Below are 26275 nucleotides of genomic sequence, written 5' to 3' on the forward strand. Positions count from 1 at the left end.
CAAGATGCTGAAATTTCTTTAATAGACTTAGTTGTTTTGAACAGCTTTAGATTTACAGAAAAATTGAGATGATAATACAGAGACTTTCCACATACCTCTGTACACAGTTTTCCCTATTATTACATTAGTGTGGTACCTTTGTTACAATTAATGAACTGATATTGGTACATTATTATTAACGAAAGTCCATAGTTTAGTGTGGTTGGGGCTGCTATAACAAAACACCATAAATTGGGTAGCTTATACATGAGAGAAACGTATTTCTTGCAGTTCTGGAGGCTGGAAGTCTGAGATCAGGGTGCCAGTATCGTCTGGTTCTAATGAGAACCCTCTTCTGGGTTGCAGACTCCCGACTTCTCCTTGTATCCTCACATTGTGGAAGGGGTGAGCCAGCTCTCTGGCCTCTTCTTATAAGGGCACAAATTCCACTCATGAGGGCTCCACCCTCGTGACGTAATTCCCCCTTAAAGACCCAACCTCCAAATACCATCACATTGGGGATTAGATTTCAACATATGAATTCTGGAAGGCAACAAACATTTGGTCCATAACAGATTTCCTTAGTTTTTACTTAATGTCCTTTTCTGTTCAAGGATTCCGTTCGGGGTCCCACATGTAATCATCATGTCTCCTTAGGCACTTGTCAGCTGTGACAGCTTCTCAGACTTTCCTGGTTTTTGATGACCTTGACGGTTTGGAGGAGTACTGGTCGGGTATATAATAGACTGTTTCTCTATTGCAATTTGTCTGTTTTTATCACAATTAGACTTGAGTTATGGGTTTGGGGAAGGAAGGGTACAGAGAAAAGTGGCATTTTCATCACATTATATCAAGGGTGCATACTGTTGACATGACTTATGACTATTGATGTTGATCTGTGAGTGTTGATGAACCTTTGACCACCTGGCTTAATTGTATTTGCCAGGTTGCCCCACTGGAAAGTTACTCGTTTTCTTCCTTTCCATTCTGGAAGAGAGTCTTTGGAAGAGCGTCACCATGTGTAGCCTGCATTTCAGAAGTAGAGAGTTAGGCTTCCCTTCCTTTAGGGTGGAGTAACTATGTACATTATTTCAGACTTTCTTGCACAGGAGATATTTTTGTTTTCCACTACTTATTAATTTATTCAATTATTTAGTTATATCACTATGGACTCAGATATATATTTTATATTTGAGGTTATAATCTGTCTTAGTCTATTCAGGCTGCTGTAATGAAATATCACAAACTGGATGACTTATAAACAACAGAAATTTATTGCTCACAGCTCGGGAGGCTGGAAGTCTGAGATCAGGGTGGCAGCATGGTTGGGGGAGGGCCCTCTTTTGGGCTGTAGATTTCTCATTGTATCCTCATATGGCAGAAGGGGCTGGGGAGCTCTATGGGTCTCTTCATAAGGGCACTAATCCCATTTATGGGGCTGTACCCTCATGACCTACTAACCTTCCAAAGGCCCCCCACCTTCTAATGTTAGGATTCTAACGTGAATTTTTTTTGGGGGACACAAATATTCAGACCTTAGCACAATCCAATAATACTATATTATGTTGCTCAAATCATTCCAGTTTTAGCCATTGGAAGGTCTTTTAATTGGTTTCCACGCCACTTTAACACATTCCAATGAGTTGGGTTTTTTTCCCCCACTTTCTTATTTTCTGGAGAATGTTGAAGTTTTGATGGGATTTTTTTTTGACCAATATTTTTTTTTTTATCAGTTTCAGGTGTACAAAGCAACATAGTGATTAGACATTTATATACCTCACAAAGTGATAACCCCAATAAGTCTATTTGATAGGATGTTTTAAACACTAAGAAGAGAGAGTTGTCTTTAATGAAAGGATTTTAGAATACAAGAGCCAGGTGATTGAATGACAGATTTTATTTCGAAATCCATCCTCTGCCGTGTTTCCCTGAAAATAAGACCTAGCCGGATAATCAGCTCTAACGCATCTGTTGGAGCAAAAATTAATGTAAGACCCGGTCTTATTTTACTATAAGACCGGATTTTATATAATATAGTATAAGACTGGGTCTTCTTATATAAATTTTTGCTCCAAAAGATGCATTAGAGCTGATTGTCCAGCTAGGTCTTATTTTCTGGGAAACAGGGTAGTAGACACCATTGTCCTCGATGAAGTATTCATTCATTTATTTAGGAAAATGTGATGGCCTATTATATGGCAGTCACTATTCTGCAACTGAGGGTACAGGTAGTGCCTCTCTGTTAGAACTGACATCCTATCTGAGGAAGAGACAAACACAGAAGGCAGTTCTCACTTTGCATAGTGCTGATATGCGTGCATTTTAGTTACCACAGTTGAATTAAATAACATCAGTCCCACACACGGTTCAAATTTCAGTTATCACAGTAACTACTGTGAGCAGTTGCATAAAATACACACTTTGCTGCTTGCTTTTCTTTCATCCACGAACCACTATGTAACCAACAGATGCTCATCACGGTCAGTAAATAATCACGTCACTTTTTCCAGAGTCTGTCAGGATTGATCACTGTGACTATTACTGAGCTTCCACACAGAGAGCATGGAGTTGTGTTGTTTCCTCATCTGCCAACGATGAACCCAGGTGGCATTTTACAGAAATGAATAATTGTAAAAAAGAATTGGCAACAAACATAAAAGTGCAATAGGGAAACTAACAGTGATAATGCTGGAAGTGAAATTCAAATTGCATGTGTGTAAAGTTATAGAAGAAATAACTGACCGTGGGAGTGTTGGAACTGATACTGTTAGAAAGATTCTAGATATGCAGCCAGAGAAACTGAGTGAAGACAAACTTACCCCATAAATGAGGGAAATGGTGGTAAGGAAAAGAGTGAAAAAGTCCCAGAGGAAGTGACACCAGCAAAGACTTCCAATTAAAGGAAACTTTGTAAAGATTTTACAACATTAAAAGCACAGGGATAAAATGTTGAAAGGTGATCCAAACTTAGAAAGGAGTATGACAGTTCACCACGGCATAGAAAAGATGTTTGCTCTATATTGTAAATTATACAACAAGAAGGTAAGTACTGTTCAAAATACTCTTGATAAGTTTTTACAAAGAAATAAAACATTTCAATTCTCAATGTTTCTACTGTTTCAAATTACAGTATACTAAATAAATATCAGTTTTACTATTTTTTATTTTTCTATGCATTTATAACTGACAGTAAGAAAATTTCTAATGTTTTGAAAAAAATTTCAAAGGTCACAGAACAATCACTATTTTCCTCATTAATTACTGAGGTCACTTTCCACTGTTTTAGTTTGCAGTCACTTTTACGGTCCTGTACTACCATGTAAGGTGAGGGCTGTCTATAGTTAGGATGTCAGATCATTTTAAGTGCTAAGGAAACAAATTAACCAGGTTAAGAGGAATTGGAATGCTAGGGTGAGAGAGAAGAATTTAGATTTTCTGTAGGGTGGTTTATGGAAGGTGCCTTTATTAAAGTGACATTTGAGCAGAGACTTGAAAAAAGGGAAAGAGTAAGGCAGGCAGATATGTTAGGGGAAGAAGTAGAGTAGTATAGTATTTGACTTTCACTTTCAAAAAAATCACTGTGGCTGAAACAGCAAAGGCTGTTAGAGATTATAGCAATGGTCCAGGAAGAAACGATGGTGGTTGGGACCAGGGAGTAGTAGTGGGGGTGGGAAGTGTGCAGACTGTGCACATAACTCAGTGGTGTGCTGGGGAAGGCTTGCACTGGCTCGGGAGAGCCAGTTTTCACATCTCAGGATTTTGCAAGCTGCCTGTGAAACTGTTGGTAGCTTGAAATTGGCCACATTAGGAGTACTTACACCACAGAAAGCGACAAGCACTACAAAATCAGGCTTTTTTTTTTTTCCTTTGGAAGAGTTGATTGTTAAACATCTACCATTTCACCCTGGACATAAGCATTTTGAAGGCAGAATTAAATATGGGCTATAAAAGAAAGAGAAATCGAGGATGACTCCAAGAGTTCTGCACTCACAGCGTGTGTACCACGAGCAACAGGGTTGGGAGGATGCAAGATGATAGAAGAACAAGTGTTCCCAACACAGAGAGAGGAGGCAAAGCTTTCTGGGTTTGAGAAGTAGGGCATTTAAGAAAGAGGAAAAATCATTTTTCTCTTAAAACCAGGATGGGGGTTATTTGTACTCAAGAGGCAATAGAGAAGCTCAATGAGGCTGGGGAGTCAAGGGTAGGCAGGAATCTGGAACCAGAATAACTCTTTCAGAGCATGGTTATGAATGTATAGGTCATGGCCACGTCTATAGGCGATGGATGAGAGGTATCCTGATATGTGTAGATTTGATTCATTTCTCACATTCCAGGGAGATGTTGTGAGTCAGTCCCTAGAGCTAGTTCCCATGGCCCCTGCTCAGGACCATGTATGAAGACCCAGCTCTGGGGGCATCAAGGACCGTGAGAAGGAGCAGCAGGAGCTGTGGGCAGCAGGTCTCCAGGGAGGAGAGGCATTTAAGCAGAGTCTGTGGAAGCTTCTGGTCGGCTCTTTCTCTTAGGCTGGGCCCTTTAGGGAAGGGAAAGGGCAGCAGAAATTGAGGGGGGCATAGAGCAGGGAACGAAGCAGCTGTGGGAAACATGTCAACATTTAAATATCTGCTCATCAGTCAAGAAACGTGCCCTGCATGTCTCTTATGTCCCCACTGTCCTCCTCCTGGGACACCTGTCATGAGAGAACAGGCAGCCTGTGAAATAGGACTCTGCCACCTCAGCTTTCCTCCCCAGGTCCTTCCTTTTCACTCTGTCATGCAGAGGGTCAGAGAGGGAACAGCCCTCAGAGAAGCCAATCCAGGACTTCTCAACATTACTCTAAAATGTTGATTATTTTTGTCCGAAGGAGTCCGAGTGAGGAAATAATCTAGAGATGGTTTCCAAGGGAACCACTCACTCAACTGACCCTCATTCAGCCCCTCTGCCCACTTCTTCCATAGAAGCGCTAGATGCTGCAGACACCCTTCAAAACCCTTGACCCCGCCCACCTCCTGCAAGATCCCACACACTTCCTTGGAGTTGGGAACCTCTTCAAAGGATCCCCAAGACTCCTCAGGGTATTGAGAGAGGTGTGTCACCTTCTCTTAACTCGCCATGGGCCCTGACCCTGTGTGACCTGTGTGCTGGCCCCTCCTTCTGACCTTACCCCTTCTGGGACAGCCCTTGGCCTGCCCTCCCTGCCCAACAACTTACAGTCAGGCCCTCAGCTTCCTGTGGACATAGAAGGCAGAGACACCTACTGCCAGCAGCACCTTGTTGACAAGGAAGAAAGCGATGAGGAATTGAGTAGACATTGCCGGGCCTGGAAATAAGGGACAGGAGAAGCCATTAGTGGGACCACACAGGAGACCATTCCATTTACTCCATGTGAGGTTACCTGGGCCCGTCAACACTCAGGTTTTGCACCTACATCCTGCCCTGGGCTCAGGCTTGAGGCAGTAACCAGGGTAAAGAGGCTCCTCATTCTCACTCAGCCCCTTTTTAGGCTGCCAGCATTGTCCTCCTTGAGGGCGGGGTGGAAGGAATGTACACTCAGTGATGCAGAAGTGTGGTTCCTGGTTTACTGACTTGGTCCTCACACCTCTATGGGGCAGTTAGTATCCTCATTCTGATGAAGAAACAAGCTCAGAGAGTTTAGGGAGAATCACAAGATTAGTGGGATTCACACCGAGGGAAATCCATCACTGTTGTCCTGTAGGATGACCCTGAGACCTTGACAAGTTCAACCTCTCAGAGTTATTAGAACAAATATCAACATGTCATTGCAGTAGAGTGAGGAGAGGTTTCACAGTGGGAGAGTTTCAAGGCTGCGTTGCTTTCCAGCAGGGTGGGGATGGATGAGCCCATGTTCTCAGGAGCTGAGGGAGCCCTCAGGGTGGCCTGACTCATGAGACCTGCTGTCTTTGGTTTACCCTATTGGTGCAATTGTTAAAATTTTCGCTGGTGGTGAACTGGGAGAGTGTAACCAGAGGAAAGGAATTGGAAAATGAGTTGGGTAATGGTAATAAGCTCTACGGGATTGGGTGGCTGTTGGTGGGGCATCTATCTTTTGGAGAAAGACAAGAAAGCTAAGAATGATTAATCACCAGTTACAGGGTAAGTGTGAGCCAGAAAACTTCTTGACAGCTTTGCAGAGTCTTATCCCCTAGAGCCACAGGGCAGAATAAGCTGAGGTTTGGCCCAGGACATCTTTATAAGAAGAGCAGAACTACAGAGAAAGTTGAATTCTTCACTTCAGTAGGCCTGATCTGCCAGAGTAGGACCCGTATGGGGGAGCATGGGACCCAGAGATGAGGGATAGGGATGTATGGATCGAAGCACTCAAAAATCTTTAGTCTACTTCTGAGCTGCTGAAGACAACGGCAGCAGCATAGCTGCTTATCTTCAAAATCATCCTTTCCAAAACTAATAAAACAGACAAACAAACAAAAAAGACATTAAATCTTACACAGAACTGGCTCTCAGTATTACTGGTAGAAAAAATGCCAAAACTTCAAAATAACTGTGAGTCAAAAGGGAAAAAAATCACCAAATCCTCGTGCACAATCTGTCAGAAGCCTGCCAGCTCACCTTCACTCGGCCACAAGAAAGAATGTGGAGAAACACATGAGGAAAGCTAACAAAGGAGACTAAGAGTTATCTAGAAATCACGCCAATATCATATCTACCTTAAATTTGAAAATATTGGAAAAATGTCCTGTAGATCAGAGCTCAGATCACGGGAAGGGGTTTCAAAGTCTGCCTGACTTGAAAGGGTCAGCACAGTATCTCTAGCATCTGTTGTTATGTTGTGTTACATGGCAAGCGTCTAGCAGTAGTGATTAAATTAAGGATCATGAGATGAGGACATTATCTTGCATTATCTGAGTGGAGCCAATGTGATCACACAGATCTTTATAAGTTAGAGGAGGAGGAAGAAGATGCAGAGAAGACTATGTGATGACAGAAGCAGAGCTCAGAGTGATGTGGGGCCCTTAGCGCAGGAGTGTGGGTGTCTGTAGAAACTAGAACAGGCATGGAAATTGATTCTCCCCTACAGGCTCCAGAAGGCACGTAGTCCTGCCAGCCCATTGTAGACTTCTGACTTCTAGAACAGTAAGGTAATAAACTTGTGTTGTTTTAAGCCACTAAATATGTGGTAATTTGTTACAGCAGCAATAAGAAACTAATACAAGGAGGCAGGGACATTTTAAAAGGACAGATGAGATTAAAGGGACAGGCATGATTGACAGTGTATAACTCCCAGGGAAAAGGCAAAAGAAATAAAGGAAGAAGCGTTGTTTGGCAAATGAGTGAGGAGGAGACAAAGGAACAAGGTGGGCAGGGACATTTGAAGTTCTGAAAAGCAGCAGAGAACCAAAAACATTAAAGGACTCAGAACATTTCTCTTACTATCAAAATGACCCAACAAACCCAAAAGTCCATTAACATGCCTGGATTATCCTATACTGACAGAGAGAGGTCCATTAGGATAGGAATATTGCAAAGGACCCCAATACCATAATCATCAACAAAAATACATGCATCGTCACACCAGGCCCATTGACCCAAGGCTGGAGCGGCCAGAACCCTCAGATATCTAGGTGATATGTGACATCCCAGTGCACAGGGTCACATAGGCCTCTTGCACTTTGCTCCAGCCTGTCAATCTAGACAAGCCAAAAACCATTTTCTACCCTAATACTTAGCAAGGGTGTTAGGTCAGGCACACTGAGAGAACCAGGAAGTAACAGCCTGGTCTGAGCCCCAGCAGAAGACAGAGATGAAAAAACAAACCCAAGTCAGTCCAGACAAAATGGCAGAGTCTCATCTCTCCTGCTCTCTAGTTCAGTACAAATCTGAACCCTAGAAATGGTACCAGGTACAAGCATAGGACTCTGCGAGGTGGAAGAGAAAGGCAGACTGGATAGGGGCCTGAGGACTGGAGGAAGAACGCAGTGACCGGGCATCATAAGTTGCACTCTCCTAACTCCACAGGCACAGATGATGACCCACGTGCGGCATTGGAAAAAAGAAAAATTCTAAAATCAGTGATGTAAGTTTCCACTTCAAGAAACAAGAAAAGGGGGAGCAAAATCAACGCCGAAAAAGCAGAAGGTAGGAAATTTAAAGTAAAAAGAAGAAGAAAACAATGAAATTGAAAATGGAGAAACAATAGAGAAAATCATTAAAAGAAAGCAGTTCATTGAAAAGATCAATAAAATTGAAAAACTTTTACAAAGACTGATGAAAAAAGGAGAAATGGCAACGTCCAAATCAAGAATGAAATGGGGTATCAGCACTGACCCTGCAGACATCAAAAGGATAATGAGGGAAGATTATAAACAACTCTACAGGCAGACGTTTGACAATATAGGGAAAGTGGACCAAATTCCTCAAAAAGCACCAGCTACCACAATCCACCCAATATGAAATGAGTAATGTGAACAGTCCTAAACTATGCAAAATCTTTTTCAAATCCGGAAAAGGATTCCCGAGGCCCAAGTGATTTCACAGGAAAGTTCTACCCAGTTATTAATGACGAATCAAAACCAATTTTGGTGCACAAAAAACAGCTATAAAAGAAGTTTGGAGAAATTTGACTATATAGTCCATTTAGATGACATTAGGGAATAATTGTCAATTTTATAAAGTATATAATGGTGTTAGTTTTGTAGAAAAACTAATGTTATTAATCATGACCACACAATTATGGACTACATTTACAACCGGATGTGCATAAATGACTAGGTTAGTGGACCCATTTATGTAACTTCTGTATAACTTTATTTTCAGGGCAATTGTTTAGCCTCCCCTTCCAATGTTTACTTTCCCAGCAGGCAGCGACATGGACACTAGGTGGCCTACACTGACCCAGCAGGTAGGACATCACCACAGGACATGTTGGGACAAACGTGGGCCTTTGAAAGTTCTTCTGTAGTAAAAACTCCTGGAATCCAGGCCCAATGCCCTTCTGATGTTACATGAGAGAGAAATAAGACATATTTTATTTACAGAAAGGGGGTCTCCATACCTATAGACAATGGGACATATATATCTTGGGACAATGCCCAGCTGAGGGAGAGCATGTCTCTAATTAGCACATATTTGATGTACAAGCTGGTGTCCGTATTCAAGGACTTATATGTGGAATCATTAGTTTACCCCAATCACCTGGTGTGAGGACAAGACGTTGTTCCCCAAGTCCCTTCTGTAAAACTCCACACTCACAGCGAAGTTGAATCAGGAGAGAAAATCAGAGATGAACTGAAATTTTCCTTCAGTAAACTGGCAGGAGGCAATTGTGATTATTGCTAGTTCATTGTCATAAATCAAGGGACAAAGGAGGCCTGTGCTGTGGCCACTCATGGTCACTTGGGGGCCTGGGCCAGATGGAAAAGTCTAGGATGGAAAAGAGACCAGGCAGCAGTGAGAAAGTCCAAGGAGGAAGGCGGTGGGCGGACAGAGATGGTGATCGCAGTAACTGTAGGTGAGGAAAGCAAGAGGCAGGGCGCTGTGAACACATGATCTCATTCCTCCTTTATCACTTTCTTCAATGTATATTGATGTCAAAATCTCTATAAGAATGTGTACTAACTCTTACTGGTGGTGACTCTTGGATGTGGGATTTGGGAGGGGGAGCTCATTTAAATATTTTATCTATAGACTTCTAGATTATTCTATAATAAGTATGAATTACTACTTTTAACATTAAAAAACACACAAAATTTATATAATAAAAGCCAAGGCAGTTGGACTGGTGGCCTCACCTGTATTTATGTCTGACCCCTGGTCCTTCTGGTGGACAGAGGCCTCCAGGGTAAGGTGTTTGGTGACCGCCGGCTGCCCATCATGCCCCACATGGCAGGTGAGCACCACGTCCTCCCTGTGGGCAGATAAATTCACGAGGAGCCAGCTCATCCGGGTAAAGCTTCCGTCCTTGTTCTCTGTGAGGATCGAGGCCATATCTGTTTGGGACAAGTTTCCATTTGTCCACCAGGTCAGCTGTAGGCGGCGGGGGTAGAACTTCTTCACCCAGCAGGTGACGTTCACCATGTTCCCTGCCACGGGCTGTTGAGTAACCTCCAGGGAGGGTGGAACTGAAACAATACAGGGCAGAAGCTCTGACATCAAGGAACAGACAGATCACAGGGGAGGGCTCCATAACTTAGCTCCTCCCCGCACAGCAAGGGGACCAACCAGGACACTGCCAGGCATACAGCAGGTGCTCAAACACTGAGGGAACTCCTTGCATATGAATGAAATCACTAAGCACAGTGCCAGGCACACAGTAACTGCTCAAGGACTGGTAGCTCCTACTAGGGTAATGTGAATGAAAATAAAAAGCACAGGCCCTGGAATGCAGCTGGAACGTACTAACTGTAACAAAATGAATGAAATCACCAAGCATATAGGGGCTTCGCTTACAGTAGGTGCTCAGTAATTGGAGCTGCTATTGGTAAAGTAGATGACCATCAATTACAGTGGTAGGTGTTGATCTTGTAAAAAGTGATGGGGACATCTAGATACCTGGTGATGGGAAGGACTGTTGGGAATTAGATTCCAGGCAATTCCAGGTTTGGAGCAAAAGCAGGGGTGGAGCAGGCTTGGAGGTTGAGGGCCAGGTGTGGGCTCATCTGGGTGGGAGGGAACCTACCTCGGATGGTCTTAGACAAGTTGGCAGTCCCACGAAGAGGAGGGCCCCCCTGCAGGGTGACATGGTCCACCTTGCAGACCAGCTGAGAGCGAATGTCTCCCAGGGCCAGCACCAGCCTGACTGTGCTGGAGATGTTGTAGGAAGCGCTGTCTCCCTCTGGGTCCACGGTGGTCTGGGAGGCTGGGAGCTCATTCCCATCTTTGAACCATTTCAGGGTGATCTTTCGGGGGGAGAAGCCGTGGGACTCACAGGTGAAGCTCACCGTCTGCTTAGGCGAGGCCCTCGCTGTGGGGCCCGATACCACAGGGGGAGAGGGTTTGGCTACAAAAGGAGCAAAATGAACAATAACCATGATTGTGGTTATCACCTCTAAGGATAAGCATGTGACACTGTTAAAGAAGCCTCACATATATTATTTTTAATAATGCTGGGAGGGCAATGTCAACATTCTCATCTTACAGAGGAGGACACACATGTCCTCAGAGTTCACCTCTGAGTGAGGGGCAGGGCTGACATGCAATTCCAGGCCTGAGTTCAAAGTCCATCTTTTTTTCTCTGCTGGGTGATTTCACACCAGTCTGGACATGGGAACAAAATTACTGATCGATCTCCCTCTTCGCATTAACTGTTCCTAGGTGGCCTCCCCTGGAAAGCTTCCCAACTTCAGGGAAAGCGTTTACAGAAGTAAATGCAGGGGAAGCAGTGACGTGCGGGACCACTGTGAAAGCAGGAACCAGGCCGGCCAGCTGACCAGAGGGGTGACTGGGGCACATTCCAGCTCATTCTGTGAAACGAAACAGCAGGCATTTCTCCTTCCCGGGGCTGCAATGAGGGTAAATCAGGCAGTGGAAGTATTTTTGCTTTAAGTAAAATGGAAGATGCTCCCCCAAAATAAACAAACACAGGTGTATCTGGAACCCAGACTTCATTTATATCCAGAGCTCTTCTCTTAGGAATTTATTGATTTACTCCATAGTTTTCATCCTTTCCACAGATATTCCAGTGGGGCTAATCTGTGCCAATCCCTGAATTTGAAGACACTGGATGAAGGGATGTTTTTCCGAATCTGGGTTCTTCTCTGGGGTCAGTTTTGGGTAGAAAACAAAGATCACTGAGTGCTGAGAAAGCCAAAGGTGGGTAATTTCTTAATTGTTATTAAATTAGAAGAGACACAGACACTTTGTGTTGGTGAGGAAAACTCAGCAATGGGAACTGGGTCACAACCTTGAAATGACACCTGATTTGGGGTGTGTCTACTCTGTGCTGGGTGATTCACACAGAGTCCTCAAATCTTTTTCACTCTCTCAAAAGGAGTCCAGGGGCCGGCCCGGTGGCTCAGGCGGTGGTTGGAGTTCCATGCTTCTAGCTCTGAGGGCTGCCGGTTCGATTCCCACATGGGCCAGTGGGCTCTCAACCACAAGGTTGCCAGTTCAATTCCTCGAGTGCCGCAAGGGATGGTGGGCTCTGCCCCCTGCAACTAAGATTGAACATGGCACCTTGAGATGAGCTGCCTCCCGGATGTCTCAGTTGCTTGGAGCACGTCCTCTCAACCACAAGGTTGCCGGTTCGACTCCTGCAGGGGATGGTGGGCTGCGCCCCCTGCAACTAACAACAGCATCTGAACCTGGAGCTGATCTGTGCCCTCCACAACTAAGACTGAAAGGACAACAACTTGAGACTGAACGGCACCCTCCACAACTAAGATTGAAATGACAACAACTTGACTTGGAAAAAAGGCCTGGAAGTACACACTGTTCCCCAATAAAGTCCCGTTCTCCTTCCCCGTTTAAAAAAAAAAAAAAAAAGTGATTAAAAAAAAAAACTTAAAAAAAAAAAAAAAAAAGGAGTCCATGATTATCATCATGTTACAGATGAGAAAAGTGTGGTTGAAAGAAATGCCCCAGTATCCCAGGGGTATTTCCTGTGACCCCCCCAAGCTTCATGTTTATCTATGGAGCAAATATCCCACCTGCAGGAGCCCACAACTGACTACCACCTTCTTCTCCCTCTCAGATTTTGCCTTCAGGCAATTATAGGGAGGAGACATCTTTGAGTGCCCAGGCCTGAGGACCCCGTCGCTATAATTGGTAGACGTGGGTTTCTGATAACTGAGTCTAGAATATGAACTCTTGCTCACACGGGGCCCCCAGCATCCTCTAGGAAATGCCTCTCCTTCCTTATCTTCTGACAGAAAAGTGGGTACACGATGTTGTTGGGGTTACAGTGGCCCTTCTCTGCTCTATCCAGGCTATTGTCCCAGGCTGCTCCTGTAGGCTGTTCAGTGAAGCAAACAAACCACCATGAAGGGGGAAAAAAACTCCTGAATGATTAAAAATTTTTTTTGTTTGCATACAATATTATATCAGTTTTGGGTGTACAACGTAGTGATTAGACATTTATATACCCTATGATGTGATCACCACGGTAAGTCCTGTAACCATTTATCATCATGAAAAGTTATTGGATATTATTGACTCTATTCCCTGTGTTATGGACTACATAGCTGTGCCTTATTTATTTTATAACTGGAAGTTTGTACCTCTTATTCCCCTTCACCTTTATCACCCATTCCCCAATCTCCCTCTCTTCTGGCAACTATCAGTTTGTTCTCTATATCTGTGAGTTTGTTTCTGCTTTGTTTGTTCATTTATTTTGCTCTTTAGATTCCACATATAAGTGAAATCATATATGGTATTTGCCTTTCTCTGTCTGACTAATTCCACTTAGCATAATACCCTCTAGAACATCCATGTTGTCACATAGGACAAGTCGGAATACTTTTACTTACGCTGAGCCACGTCTTTTAGGAACAGGATCAGCACATCACGACACATTTGTGTATCTGTCTGATCTGGGACATAAAGTTGCCCCGCCTCCCACACAGAATTTTTTTTTTTTCTTATTGGTGAAGAACAGAACAATATGAGATTTTAAAATAAGAGGGCTGGAACTTTCTCCAATCTTTGATCGGCACAGTAGGGTATTGCAGGGAGCCATTATGCTGTTTGGGGTTTAAAGTTTGGTTCCCCTTCCTGTTCAGGTCAGGTCCGCTCTCTGATCCTTTGAGTCCTTATCTGTTAAAGGGGCAACAGATGGCTCCTCCCTCTCAGCACTGGTTATAAGCAGTAAATGCCACGAAAAAGATACAGCACCTAGCAAACTGCTGTTTCTTGGCCCCTTCCCACATCCCTACTTTCTCACCCAGGGCATCATCTGGGCAGATAACTTGGGAGGAGGAACGAGGACTCTACCAGGAGGCAGCAGATCTGAGTGGCAGTGGAGCCACTTGCGACCTGTGACTACTTAGGCACAGGACACACCATTGGGCCCTCTTGTAATATCTGCAAATTCAGGATAAAGTCACCTTCCCTGCTTATGTCCAGGGGTGGTGAGGAGGCTCAGTTGCTATGTCTAGGAGGGAAATTTGGCAACATCTACACAAATTAAAGTACGTGTTCCATCTGGCCTAGCAATGCCCCTCCCAGGGGGCATGTTCCTCATAAGGAGAGTGACACATGGGCACAGGTATCCACTGCAGCACTTTTATTGGCCAACTTATACCACCAACAGAAGACTATAAATGAATGGTGCTGTCTCCATATGAAGGAGTGTGCACAGCTGTTGAAATAGTGAGCAGCTGTAGGTGCTGATATAAATGCTGGATTTGGGGTGATGGGGCTGAAGGTTGGGACAGGTCCCCAATCACCTTGGGCCTCGGTGTGAATTTGAGGGGCATTTTGAAGCTTTGGGAAACACATGAAAAAGAGAAATGCTGGATCCATGTTCAGTGGTTTGCTATAATGAGCTTTAATTCAGTGCTTACTGTGCACCAGGCTCTTCAATGGTAACAGTGTCCATTCTCTGGGGCAGGAAGGAGCTAGCTTGGAATCAGATGGGGTTCTGGAGCAATCCCCTCAATCACTGACCATGTGACTGTGGGCAAGTTCTCTGTCACCCTTTGGCCTCAGGCTTCCATCTATACATGGGGGGTTGGGCTGGATGGTCTAAAGATCCTTTGTATGCTGACGTTCCAGGATTCAGGATCCTGCACCTGTGGCAGAAAATCCTAAATGAGCAATCTGTTGCCTCAATGGGGCAACACCGAAGTAACTCACATGGGGATTCTCTTCCCTGGGTGAGGGACAGATATTCTGAGATGACCCAACTCTGTTCAGAGGCTTCAGTGACTGTGTGACTCAGGCAGAACCACAGTGACCGCCCAACCTCTGGGCACCTCCTCCAACCAGGGCTGTCAGAGAAAACACTGAGTCCATGCCTCTTAGGAATTCCTTCTCAGTGTGATGGTGCTGAGGATGAAATAAAGAAACACGTTCTCCCCCTCCCTGCCCTGGGTGGATTTCTCCTCACTGGAGGGAAGAAAACAAAGCTTCATGGAAAAAGAGCCTTTGCCTGCTTTGCTCACTGCTGCTGCCACAGCACCCAGAGCACAGCCTGGCCCCCAGCGGTGCTCAGTGAGTGTCAGTAAGGAGAAGCCCGGCCACACTGAGGGGAGCACTCTCTGGAGGCAAGGGTGAGGTCTGCCCTGTGATGGGCACGTCACTCAGCCTCTCAGCTCCCTCATCCCTGGAACCAAGGGGTTGGATGGGATTGGAAAAGGCAAGGGCTCTGGAGCCAGGCAGGTGGGGGTTCCAGACTGTTCCCACCATTTGCCAGCCATGGGGTCTGAGCAAATAGCATGACGTCTCCAGGCCTCAGTGTCCCTAATACACAGAAGGGGTGAAATTAGACCATGAATCAGATTGTGGATATAAGCACCCCTTTCAGCACCTGATTCCTAGGTGTTGCTCAAAACAAACAAACAAAAATAAACAAACAACAACAAAAAACAGTGGAGGGTGTTCTGATTTACTTGTTGTCATATACAAGGATACGAAAGATGCCCACTGTACTCACCACTCACAAGCAGCTGAATTCCGGGTCCATATTCAAAGTCCACATTAGCTAACCATTTCCAGAATGTCACACAGTAGTAGGTACCAGAGTCTGCGGGGGTGATATTACTGATACGGATGGAGAAGTTCATGGTATTTCCCCCTATGACGTCTGCAACACTTGTTACTCGGGGGAAGTGGCCTTCTTTGGAACTGTAGATTAGCTCCTGGCCTGTCCCTGTCTGCCTGAACCACTCTATAAATCTCACGGGGAGCAGTGAAGTCAGGGTGCAGGATAGAGTGGCCGTCTCTCCAGCTGCAACCGACACTGACATCTCAGGCTGAATCACCTGCAGCTCCTTCTCACCTGCCCCTCCTGGAGGGAAACACAGCAGTTATTTATTCATCCTTATCTGATCCTGTAGGTTTTGTCAAGTGTTTATCAGCAACAGTTTTCATTCACAGAGCCCACACCATGAGCTGGCCTTGAGCTCAGCACATTAGATATATTATATCCCTGCATGTATCCTCACAACAAGCCTGTAATGTGAGACCTTATAGTAAATGACAAAACTCAGGCATAGAGAGGTTAAGTGAGGTGATAGAGAGTGGGTTTGAGTGTCTAAGCCCTCTCTGGAAGTGTCATGCTTCCCCAAATATTTCAGGCTGTTCACTTTCTGGCTTCATGGATTGTTGCACTTCTGGACCTTCGAATTGGGAGGGATGATTAGACTTCTTTAGGCAAATGATTTGCGAGCAGAGGTGATGAATGTATTTTGTGGGATATGCATTTACTGCAAGAACCGTTATGCTTCACCTCCCCTCTTCCACAGAGGTCCTCACGCTCATGATGGGGTCTGTCCCATCAGCCTGGAAATGATGTGCAGAGGTCCCAACACACAATGAACATGTAGTGTAAATAGGAAGTAAAACATTATTTCTGGTTCCTGGGATTTTTTTCTCATAGCATAACCATGTTATATTAGTTTCTTAATGCAGCCTTAAGAAAGTACTAAAATGTTAGTGGCTTAGAACAACAGAAGTTTTTTATTTTATAGTTCTGGAGGTCAGAAGCCCAAATTGATAGTACTTATCCTAAATCAAGGTGTCAACCAACCTGTATTTTTTTTGAAAACTCTGTTCCATGTTCTTCCAAATTCTAGAGGCCGTCCACATGCCTGTACTCATGTTTCCCACCTATTTCTCCAACCTCTTGCTTCTGTTGTCACTTGTCCTTTAACTTTGACTTTCCTGCCTTCTTTTTATAAGAACCCTTGAACTGTATTGGGCCCACCTTGAATATCTAGGATAATCTCCCCAAATAAGGGTTTTAGGCTTCCAGTCAAGATTGAGGAGTAGATATACACTGTGATTGCATTCTCCCATGACCACATCAAAATTACAACTAAACTATAGAACTACCATCGTTGAGAACAGACTGAAGTCTAGCTGAACAAAAGTCCTACAACTAAGGAAATACAGACAAAGCCACATGGAGACTGGAGGGGGTGGCAGAGACATGGAATGGGCTGATCCCACACCCACGTGAAAAATCAGGAGGGATATCTTGGCTGCAGAAGTACCCCCTGAGGAGTGAGGGGTCCCAGACCCACTATAGAATGCCCAGCCTAGGGTTCCAGTGGCAGGAAGAGAAATCCCCATAACTTCCAGCTGTGAAAACCAGAGAAGATTGTGGCTGAGTGAGATGGAGGACTCCTGAAGTCCCAGGCATTCCTCTTAAAGGGCCTGTGCATAAAGTTATTCACCAATGGAATCACTTGCTCTGAGCTCCAGCACTGGGGCAGCAGCTTGAAAAATGCCAGGGGCATTTGGGGAGGAACTGAATTGTCTGGCTTCAGGATGAGGGCTGGAGGGGCAGCTTTCTCCCAGACAGAAGTTCTGGAAGAAGTCACTGTTCCTTTGTTGATCCCACCCCCCACCAAGCCAGCATGCACAGGTGGGCACTATATCTTAGTCTTCATCAACCTGGCCAACACCATTCACCTTGCCCTGCTGATTCCCTGAGATCTCACTCCACCCAACTTGCGGGCTCATCCAAGCTGCTTCCAGTGGCTTTTCCATACAAACAGCCTGTCTTGACTCAAGCTGTGAACTCTCCTAAAATATCTCAAAGGTTCACAAACCCCAAACAAGCAGCATCTGACCTGGACATACCCAGTAACACTCGCTAAGCAGCCCCAAGCCCAGCACTAACAGCAGCTGGCCTCAGTTCACAGCTTAGCCTCTCCCAGGCCCCTTCAAGCCCAGCACAAGTGGTAACCATATGAAGTCACTTTATAGCTCATACAAAGTGGCCCTTGGCAGGGCACAGGAAGCAGCTGACCTTGGTCTGCACCAGAGACCCCCCCCCCAAGAGGCCCCATAACCAACACACCCAATGGCCAGTTTTAAACCACAGCAGAGCACCACCCAACCACCTCCACAAACAACACACCCAAAGGGCAGACTCAGCAGGCACCAGAGCACTGCTAAATTGAATCCTGCTCTGTAGGGTCACGACCAGTCCTCACAACCAATCAGTCTGATGGTCAGTCCCTCCCACTGACATGCCAATAGCAATCAAGGCTCAACTGCAACAGAAGGGCACACACAACCCACACAAGGGACACACCTAGAACACCTGGCTCAGGTGACCCAGGAGACAGCCCCACTAGGCCCCATAGGACACCTACTTTATTTTAAGGCCACTCTACCAGTACTGGGAGATGTAGCAGCTCTACATAGAAGTAAACACAGGGAGGCAGCCAAAATGAGGAGATAAAGAAACATGTCCCAAATGACAGAACAGAACAAAGCTCCAGAAAAATAACTAAACAAAATGGAGACACACCATCTACCAGATGCAGAGTTCAAAACACTGTTTATAAGGATGCTCAGTGATCTTAGGAAGAACTTCAACAAAGAGATAGGAAACATAAAAAATGGAGATAGGAAACATAAAAAAAAGGTCATAAATGAAGAATACAACAACTTAAATGAAGAATACATTAGAGGGAATCAACAGATTCAATGAAGCAGCAGATTGAATCAAGTGATTTTCATGATATGGTAGCAGAAAACACCAAATCAGAACATCAAAAAGAAAAAAGAATAAAAAAAACCCCATGAAGATAGTTTTAGGGACCTCTGGGACATCATCAAGTATACCAACATTCACATCATAGGGGTACCAGAAGAAGAAGAGAGAGAGCAAGGATTTACCAACCTATTTGAAGAAATAATGATGGAAACCTTCCCTACCCTGAAAAAGAAAATAGACATATAATCCCAGGAAGCAAAGAGAATCCCAAACAAGATGAACCCCAAGAGGCCCACACCAAGATGCATTATGATTAAAATATGAAAGATAGACAAAGAGAAAATCAGAAGCAGCAAGAGCAAAGCAGTTAGTTATCCACTACCAATCAAAGGCTATAGCATCCTGAAAACCAAACAAAAAAACTGAGGTGAGCCTGTGTGTCAATGTCCTCTGAACAGTGCCACTTGACATTTACTTATCTCTGTGTACTCTGCATGTTATTGGTACAGAAGTATTTATTTCACCTAATTGGATCGAATCAAGAAGGTTATGTATTATGACATTACCAAAGGTTACAAGAAAAGTTTTCAGCTGCACTTCATCCCTGAGTTAAGATAGTTCTTTGGAACCAGACCCCTAGGACAATTTACATGATCTCTGTCAGGGAAGGCTCCCATCAGCAGTGCTAAATTACATGTAATGTTTGAGGCTGGGCACCAGTCCATGGGAATACATGCGTATCACCACTGAACTTTGAGAGGGTAATAACTTCTGTTCATTTCCAACTTAACTAAGTTTAAATCAGTGATTCTCCTTTGAAAAGCCATTTTCAAAATTCAGATTAACCATTTAAACGTTCACAAAACAAGAGCGTAATCTCTTTTAAAATCTGTTGTTTACACTAATATATATGATTATTTCAAGTAAATACGAAAGACTTCAGGGTGGGGGAAATGGTGCACATATGAGTTGAGTGCAACAGCTTTTTGTTTTGTTGCAAACACGTTACCTCATGTAGCATAATCTGACTCTGCAAATTGAAAAAATGGCAGAAGTAGGATTTGAAAAAAAACCCAAAACATGTAATCAGTATGGTAGATAATGTTTACTATAAGAATATAGTCAAGAGGGCAGGCAGATGTTAAAATGAGCCATTATCTGAAATAGTTACTTGAACAGTTTTGCGATTTTTAGAAGGAGTAATACCATCTTAATTTTATTTTTAAAGGTGAGATATGGACTACCTTTGAAACTCAAAATTCTAACTTCCAGTCCTTGGAGCTTCAATTCAGAAGTCTGATATAGAAAAAAATAACTCTCTTACAAGAGGATATTTTGATATGCAAATACTTCATAATTAATAATGTATTGAAACTATTTTAAAGATCATTGCTTTAACTTAAGCATAAAGTCCTGGAAAAAGTATGAAAAGAGCCTCAATATTTAAAATTGTTATAAAACTTTTGCAAATTGCTACCCAAGGAGTATTAGCAAATAATGGTAGTACCTACCATTAATTGAGTGGTTAATATTTTCCCAACTTAATTAACTTCATACCTATGTTTCAAGTCGGGTATTATCTTCAGAGTATTATAAACCATAACCAATAAACCTACAGTAAGAAATTTAAAAAGGTGTCTCTTCTGCAAAATCTCTTTCACCATATAAAGTAAAATATTCACAGGTTCTGGGTATTGGGACATGGACGTCTCTGGGGGGGTGGGGGGGGCGGGCATTGATCTGTCTCCTGACTGTTACAGAAACCAGTTGCCATAACAGAAAATAAGCTTTAGCCAAGATGTGGAGAAATGGAATCCCTGGTGCTTTGCTGGTAGGATTATAATAATAGTGCAGGCACTGTGGAAAACAGTGATGGCTTCTTAAAAAGTTAAACATAGAATTTATCATATGAGCTAACAATTCCATTCTTAGGTTTATACCCCCCACGATTAAAAGCGGGAACTCAAACTGACACTTGTACATCAATATTCATAGCAGCAGTAGTCACAATAGCCAAAGACAGTGCGAACAACCCAACTTCCATCAGCAGATACAGGATAAACAAAATGTGGTACGCCTATAAAACGGAATATTATTCAGCCCTTAAAAGCAGTGACATTCTGATGCATTCTGTAACATGGATGAACCCGAAAACTATGTTAAGTGAAATTAGCTGGATATAAACAGACAAATATATGATTCCACTTGTATGAAGCACCTAGAACAGGAAAATTCATAGAGACAAAAAGTAGAATAGAGGTAACCAGGGGTGGGGGAAGGAAGAATGGGGACTTACTGTTTAATGGGTACAGAGTGTCCGTTTACGATGTTGAAAAGGTTCTGGAAATGTATAGTGGTCATGGTTTCACAACATTGTGAATGAACTTAATATCACTGAATTTTATCCTTAAAAATGGTTAAAATGGCAAATTTTATGTAATGTATCTTTTACCACAATAAAAATTATGTGCTAAAACAAGACTTTGCCCCATGAGAGACTTTGTGTTGGACTAAATGACTCAAGGAAAAAAAAAAGTCGAAATGTGTGGTTCCAGAGTCTGGTAGATTTGAGAACCTGCACTGAAATGGGGATAAGCAAGCGAAAAAACAGCTCACTTCAAACTTGGGTTCTGAAGAGAATTGTGGGCGGTTGACTATGTTTGGAAAATGAGTTATGCCTTGAAGAAACACAGTTACATTTAGACCAATTATTTACCTTTAGGTCTAAGACTTTCCATTTTGATTTCACTGCCTCAGTGACTAGCAATCTCTGGACACACAGACAAATACAAAAACTTTACTTCTTATTTGAAGTGTCCTAAAAAACAGGCATGAGTTCTGGTGGCAGGGTTATAACTCAGTGGCACCACAAATAAGTCCTGCGTTCTTTTCTGTTTCTTAGCTTTTCCTCAAGGAAAAGCTGTTCACTTTTGCAGAGTGAGAGCTGGTGAAACCCACCCACTTAGCAACATTTGTAACCAAATACGCCTCCTAAGATGCCACATACCTTCACGGGGCAGGTTCTTAGGTACAGAGAACATCAGAGGTTTGGGTTTTTAAGTCTGGAGAAGATTAAGGGCGGGGAAACTGAACTACTAAGACAAAAATGGGAAGAAATGTGAATGAATCTTGGAGAAGAAGTGGAGAGAATGGAGGAGGGAGGACAGAAGAGGCATCAGTACTGAGAGGAGCAGGGAATGGCAAACACTCTGCCATCTGTGCATCTATAATCCTCATATTTACCTCTCTGGCCCATTCTTTCCTGTGAACTCTAACTTGCGTGTCCAATGGTCCACTCACATTTTTCCTAGGATCGCAATAAACACCTCACAGTTAACATGTCCAAAATTGAACTCCTGAATTTCTCCCACAGCCCTCTATAGCTCAGATGCGGCACCCTTATTCTTCCAGGTGTTCAGGTCCCAAACACTGGGAGTCTTACTCTCTCACCCCCATCCTATGCATCAGGTAATCCTGTTGGCTCCCCTTCAGCTGCATCCAAATCTGACCTCTTTCCCTTATCTCTACTAGCTACTCTCCTGGTGCAAACCACTTTTTCTTGTTCACATTAATGCGATGACCTCTGAAATGCTCTGGTGGCTTCTCTCTATGTCCTGTTGTAGTCTATTCTTAAACAAATGCTAGAATAATTAAAAACTCATGTTAGCTCATGTTACTTCTGTCTTCAAAACTTTGTAACAGCAACCATTTTACTCAGAGCAATAGCCCAAATCCTTCAACACAGCAGGAAGATTCTAGTCTCAGGACCTTTGCACAAGCTGCTCACTGTCAGGGAGGCTCTTCCCCCAGGTAACCACACGGCTCACGCCCAACCTTCTTTTAATCTTCACTTAAATTTCTCCTTCTCAGTGATGCCCACACAGACTGTTTAAAATACATCTACCCCACAGATTCCTCCAATTCTCTTATCCAGCAAGACTTTAATATTCCCTTATCACTTCCCAATATACTATATTATTTACTTATTTATTATGTTTGTTGTTTACTACCATATCTCTACTAGGACATAAGCTCCATGAGGGCAGCTACTTTTTGTCTTTTATTTACCAAAGCATCCCATGTTCCCAAAGCTAACTGTTCCTGGCATATAGTTGGTATCAATAAATAATTGAATGATGTGTGAATTGCCGAGTAAGACACCTTCCTCAGACCCAGAAGCCTATTTTAAGTGAGTAAATCTGTGGAAATTATGTCAGAAACTGAATTTCCCAAGTAGAGAACTTGGTGAAAATCAAAAGCAACTTTTGCATATGCAAAAAGCAGAAGAATCCACGAGAAGAAAACCACAAACCTTCTCCCCAACACCCACTTTTCCCCACCCCCATTCACAAGAGCTCCTATAATCTCAAGAGGATGGAAGTGGGGACACAGGCCTTTGAAAAGAGTAATGGTTAAACCCATGAGCTCTAGAATCAGACTTCCACAGTTCAAATCACTGTTCTACCATTTACCATTGAGTGACTTTGAATCTTTCTGTATTTCTATTTTCTTATCTATAAGTAAGGATGAGAAGATGTACCTTGGATATAACGGTCACATGAGATACATCCCTAGGCATTTCCAACAGTATCTGCACATAGTGAGTATTCCAGAAATTGAAATGTAATTACTCAATAGATTTCCAGAGGCTTCAGCTGATAGCAGATGACACAAGTATCCATACAGATATAAATATGGATCTGGATATAATTACAGATACAGCTCATACACGCAGGAATCTCTGGACCTTTGATCTCCTTCCTTCCTACTTAATTCCTCACCCCATCCCTCACGGAAGAAGGACTCCAAGATAGTAATACACAAAAGTTCTACTCATTTTACCAAGAGAGAACGATGTTTTTCTTAAGAGATCGGGGGAGGATAACTGCTAAATTTGGAGAAGTAGAAGGAGCAGGGGTGGCTGAGACACAGAGAAACCAAACATCTGTCCATGTGCATTTCATGAAGACTGAAAAATGATTTGAAGAGAAGGAAAGATGCTACAAAAATTCTGTGCATGTGTGTATGTGTGTGTGCCCTTCCTCACAGCCACTGATACATACACACGCACACATAGATACATGCATTCACAAATATATATATATATACAGGGGTGCAAAAAATGTATACACATTTTAAGAAAGAAAACAAAACTGTATTAAAATTGAAATAATATATACCGACAACAAAAGATGAATACAAATCACGGGTATATATTTTCTGGCACCCCCGGTATACATAAACGTGTGGCCTAGCCTGCTAACATACAGGTTGTTTTGAGGATTAGGTGAAAATATAATACATATTTGAAGCTTAGAAAAATTTTGGCTCATAGGACCAACCCAACACATCATTAACAAAAGTGTGTGAGTAAACACAGCAGATTTGAATTCTCCTGATATCACAGGGCTATGGTGGATGATAACTATTCTGTAGCTTCTCAGTGTTGTCTGATTTTTGTGCAATCAGCCTCCACTGAGAAGCTGAGCAGCATAACATGGTTAAATGAACAAACTCTGGAGCTCATTGGACTAAACTGAATCCTGGCTGAACCACTCACTGCCTTACACAGGTGACGTTGGGCAAGTCCCTCTCTCTGCCTCATTTTCTTCATCTACAAATTAGGGGAAATAGTCATAGTTCTCACACAGGGATGTTGTGAGGATTAGACAAGTTAATACACACAGAGCTGTCGCCGTTCTGCTTTGAAGCATCATCTGTTTTCATTCCTCTGGTCACCATCGCAGGCAATGGATCACCAGATAAAATGCTGAGACCCCTGATTTCATGCTCAGATAATGCCCAGTCCTTAGCCTTCTGTGGGAACACTGGGTGACACACTGTGTTTTCCTGGAGGCCCTAAAAGTCGAGGGGCAGCAGGAAGACCATAGGGTAGGAGAGGGGTTTACACCCCAAGGCGTGCTCACCTGTGAGTCCCAGCAGTAGAGTCAGCAGCAGACAAGGAGGGGGGTGGGGCCAGGAGGCAGGGACGGTCATCCTGGAGGCCTGTGGAGCCTGCTCTGTCCACATGTGGGCTGGGAGAGCCTGGACTCTGCTCTGTGAGAGGAGCGAAGCCCCGCCTGTTGTTGTATAAGAGGAAGTGTCTGAGGTGGGCGAAATGGCTGTGACACAGTCACCTGCTACTAGATTCTACACAGTTCCTGCTTCCAGGTTGTGAAATAGAATCAGGCAGTGAAGGTAGCTACAGAGTGAAGAGTTATTCATCTTAAGATTTCAGAGAGACTTGGACAGGCCTACAATCAATAGTGCTTCCTCCCTGCCTGGGACCTCTTCTTTTCCACTGGGTCGCTCACCCCATCTGAGATCTTTATGGTGACGCCCCATTTATGAGCCCAGGCCAAGAAAGGTCTGTGGTTGTGGGCTGTGTCCCAAACTCCCAAGCCCAGAACCCTAGGATGTGGCCGGCTTGTGGCCTCATCTGCACCACCCTCACCAAGAGCAACTCACCTGAAGGAAGGAAGTGGGTTCTCCAGGGTTCAGTGTTGGAGGAAAAAAAGTCTCCGGTGAAATAGCTCCTTTTTCTAATCTTTTATTGGTGGACATGATAAATCTTAGCCCAAATGCAAGTGCAATGTGGAACTCAGAATTTGTAAAGTACCTGCATTCAAAAAAGGGAATCATATCCTGACTTCTTTCAGGAGAGGAAGTGAGTTATATGACCCAGCAATTACACTCTCAGGCATTTATGTCAGAGAAATGAAACTTACATCCACACAAAAACCTATGCACGAATATTCATATCAGCTTTCTTTGTAATAGCAAAAAACTGGAATCAACCAAAAATGTCTAATAATAAGTGTACAGTTAGTCACACTGTGGTGTGTGATGTTTCCATACAAGGAAATACTGCTCAGCAATGTGCGACAACTTGGTAGTTTATCAAGAGCATTATGTTGAGTGAATAAAGTCAATCTCAAAACGTCACATAGAACATGATTCCACTTATATCACTTTCTCGAAATTATAGAATGAGAGCAGAGTGGCATTTGCAGAGGTCAGGTACGGGGTATGGGGGGGATGGGGTCATGCTAAAGGGCTCGCAGGGAGACCTTTGTGGTCACGGGATTGCTCTGCATCCTGGTCATGGTGGTGGTGACACAAACATACATGTGAGAGATCAACGTGAGCAAGGCTGGGAATGTTACAAGATTCAGCTGTAAATGCCCATCTCATGGTCATTGCAGTGTAGACACTGACTATTCAGTTATCAAAATTATAACGTGATGATATCAGGGTGATGGGGAATAGAAAGTGTGCATATGCGGCATGAGGTCAGGAGCAACAGAACAATATCTCCAGCTTCCATCGTGGGAAGTCCATAGTAACGCCTAAGAGTGAGAGATCAAGAATGCAATAGAAGCATGCTATATGAGGAATGGCAATAAAATCTTAACAATTCAGCTAAAACAGTTGAAAATGATTTCCTCTTGGAGGTTGAAAATAGTGGGAGGTTAGGGAAACTCCAGTTTTCATATGTAGAACTTGTATAACTATATATTTGATCTCCTTTACCCTCATCTACCACACCCCTCTCCCCTTACCCTCTGGTAACCACTTAACTATTGTCTGTGTCTGAGTTTTTGTTTCTCATTTGTTTGTCTTGTTCTTTTGTTGTTTTTGGTTTATATATCACATATCAGTGAAATCATGTGGTTCTCTGCTTTTTGTCTGACTTATTTCGCTCAGCATTAC

At 43.5% G+C, this 26275-nt stretch overlaps 1 protein-coding gene across 1 annotated transcript; it reads right to left on the reverse strand.

The window, feature by feature from the left end:
- LOC109460105 (signal-regulatory protein beta-1-like) lies at positions 1–24630 on the reverse strand. The gene is made up of 6 exons (XM_074317253.2): positions 24490–24630; positions 15545–15898; positions 10631–10951; positions 9744–10073; positions 5188–5296; positions 1–1005 (listed from the first exon to the last, which is right to left on the reverse strand). Exons 1-5 carry the CDS (start codon positions 24590–24592, stop codon positions 5190–5192), a joined length of 1215 nt encoding a protein of 404 aa, XP_074173354.2. The 5' UTR covers positions 24593–24630; the 3' UTR covers positions 1–1005; positions 5188–5189.
- Positions 24631–26275: the final 1645 nt, after the last annotated feature.

This window comes from Rhinolophus sinicus, chromosome 13 (genome assembly GCF_057876585.1).
Source record: "Rhinolophus sinicus isolate RSI-liver-muscle chromosome 13, RSI-T2T, whole genome shotgun sequence".
Taxonomy (NCBI): Eukaryota; Metazoa; Chordata; class Mammalia; order Chiroptera; family Rhinolophidae; genus Rhinolophus; species Rhinolophus sinicus.

What these genes read in the sequence shown, in the direction of transcription:
- LOC109460105 (XM_074317253.2), bottom strand. Translation starts at nt 24,592, where the DNA reads ATGTGGACAGAGCAGGCTCCACAGGCCTCCAGGATGACCGTCCCTGCC. An exon ending in TCTACTGCTGGGACTCACAG is followed by an intron (nt 15,899 to 24,489) that starts GTGAGCACGCCT and finishes GTTTCCCTCCAG; the next exon opens with GAGGGGCAGGTGAGAAGGAG. An exon ending in CTTGTCTAAGACCATCCGAG is followed by an intron (nt 10,074 to 10,630) that starts GTAGGTTCCCTC and finishes GTATTGTTTCAG; the next exon opens with TTCCACCCTCCCTGGAGGTT.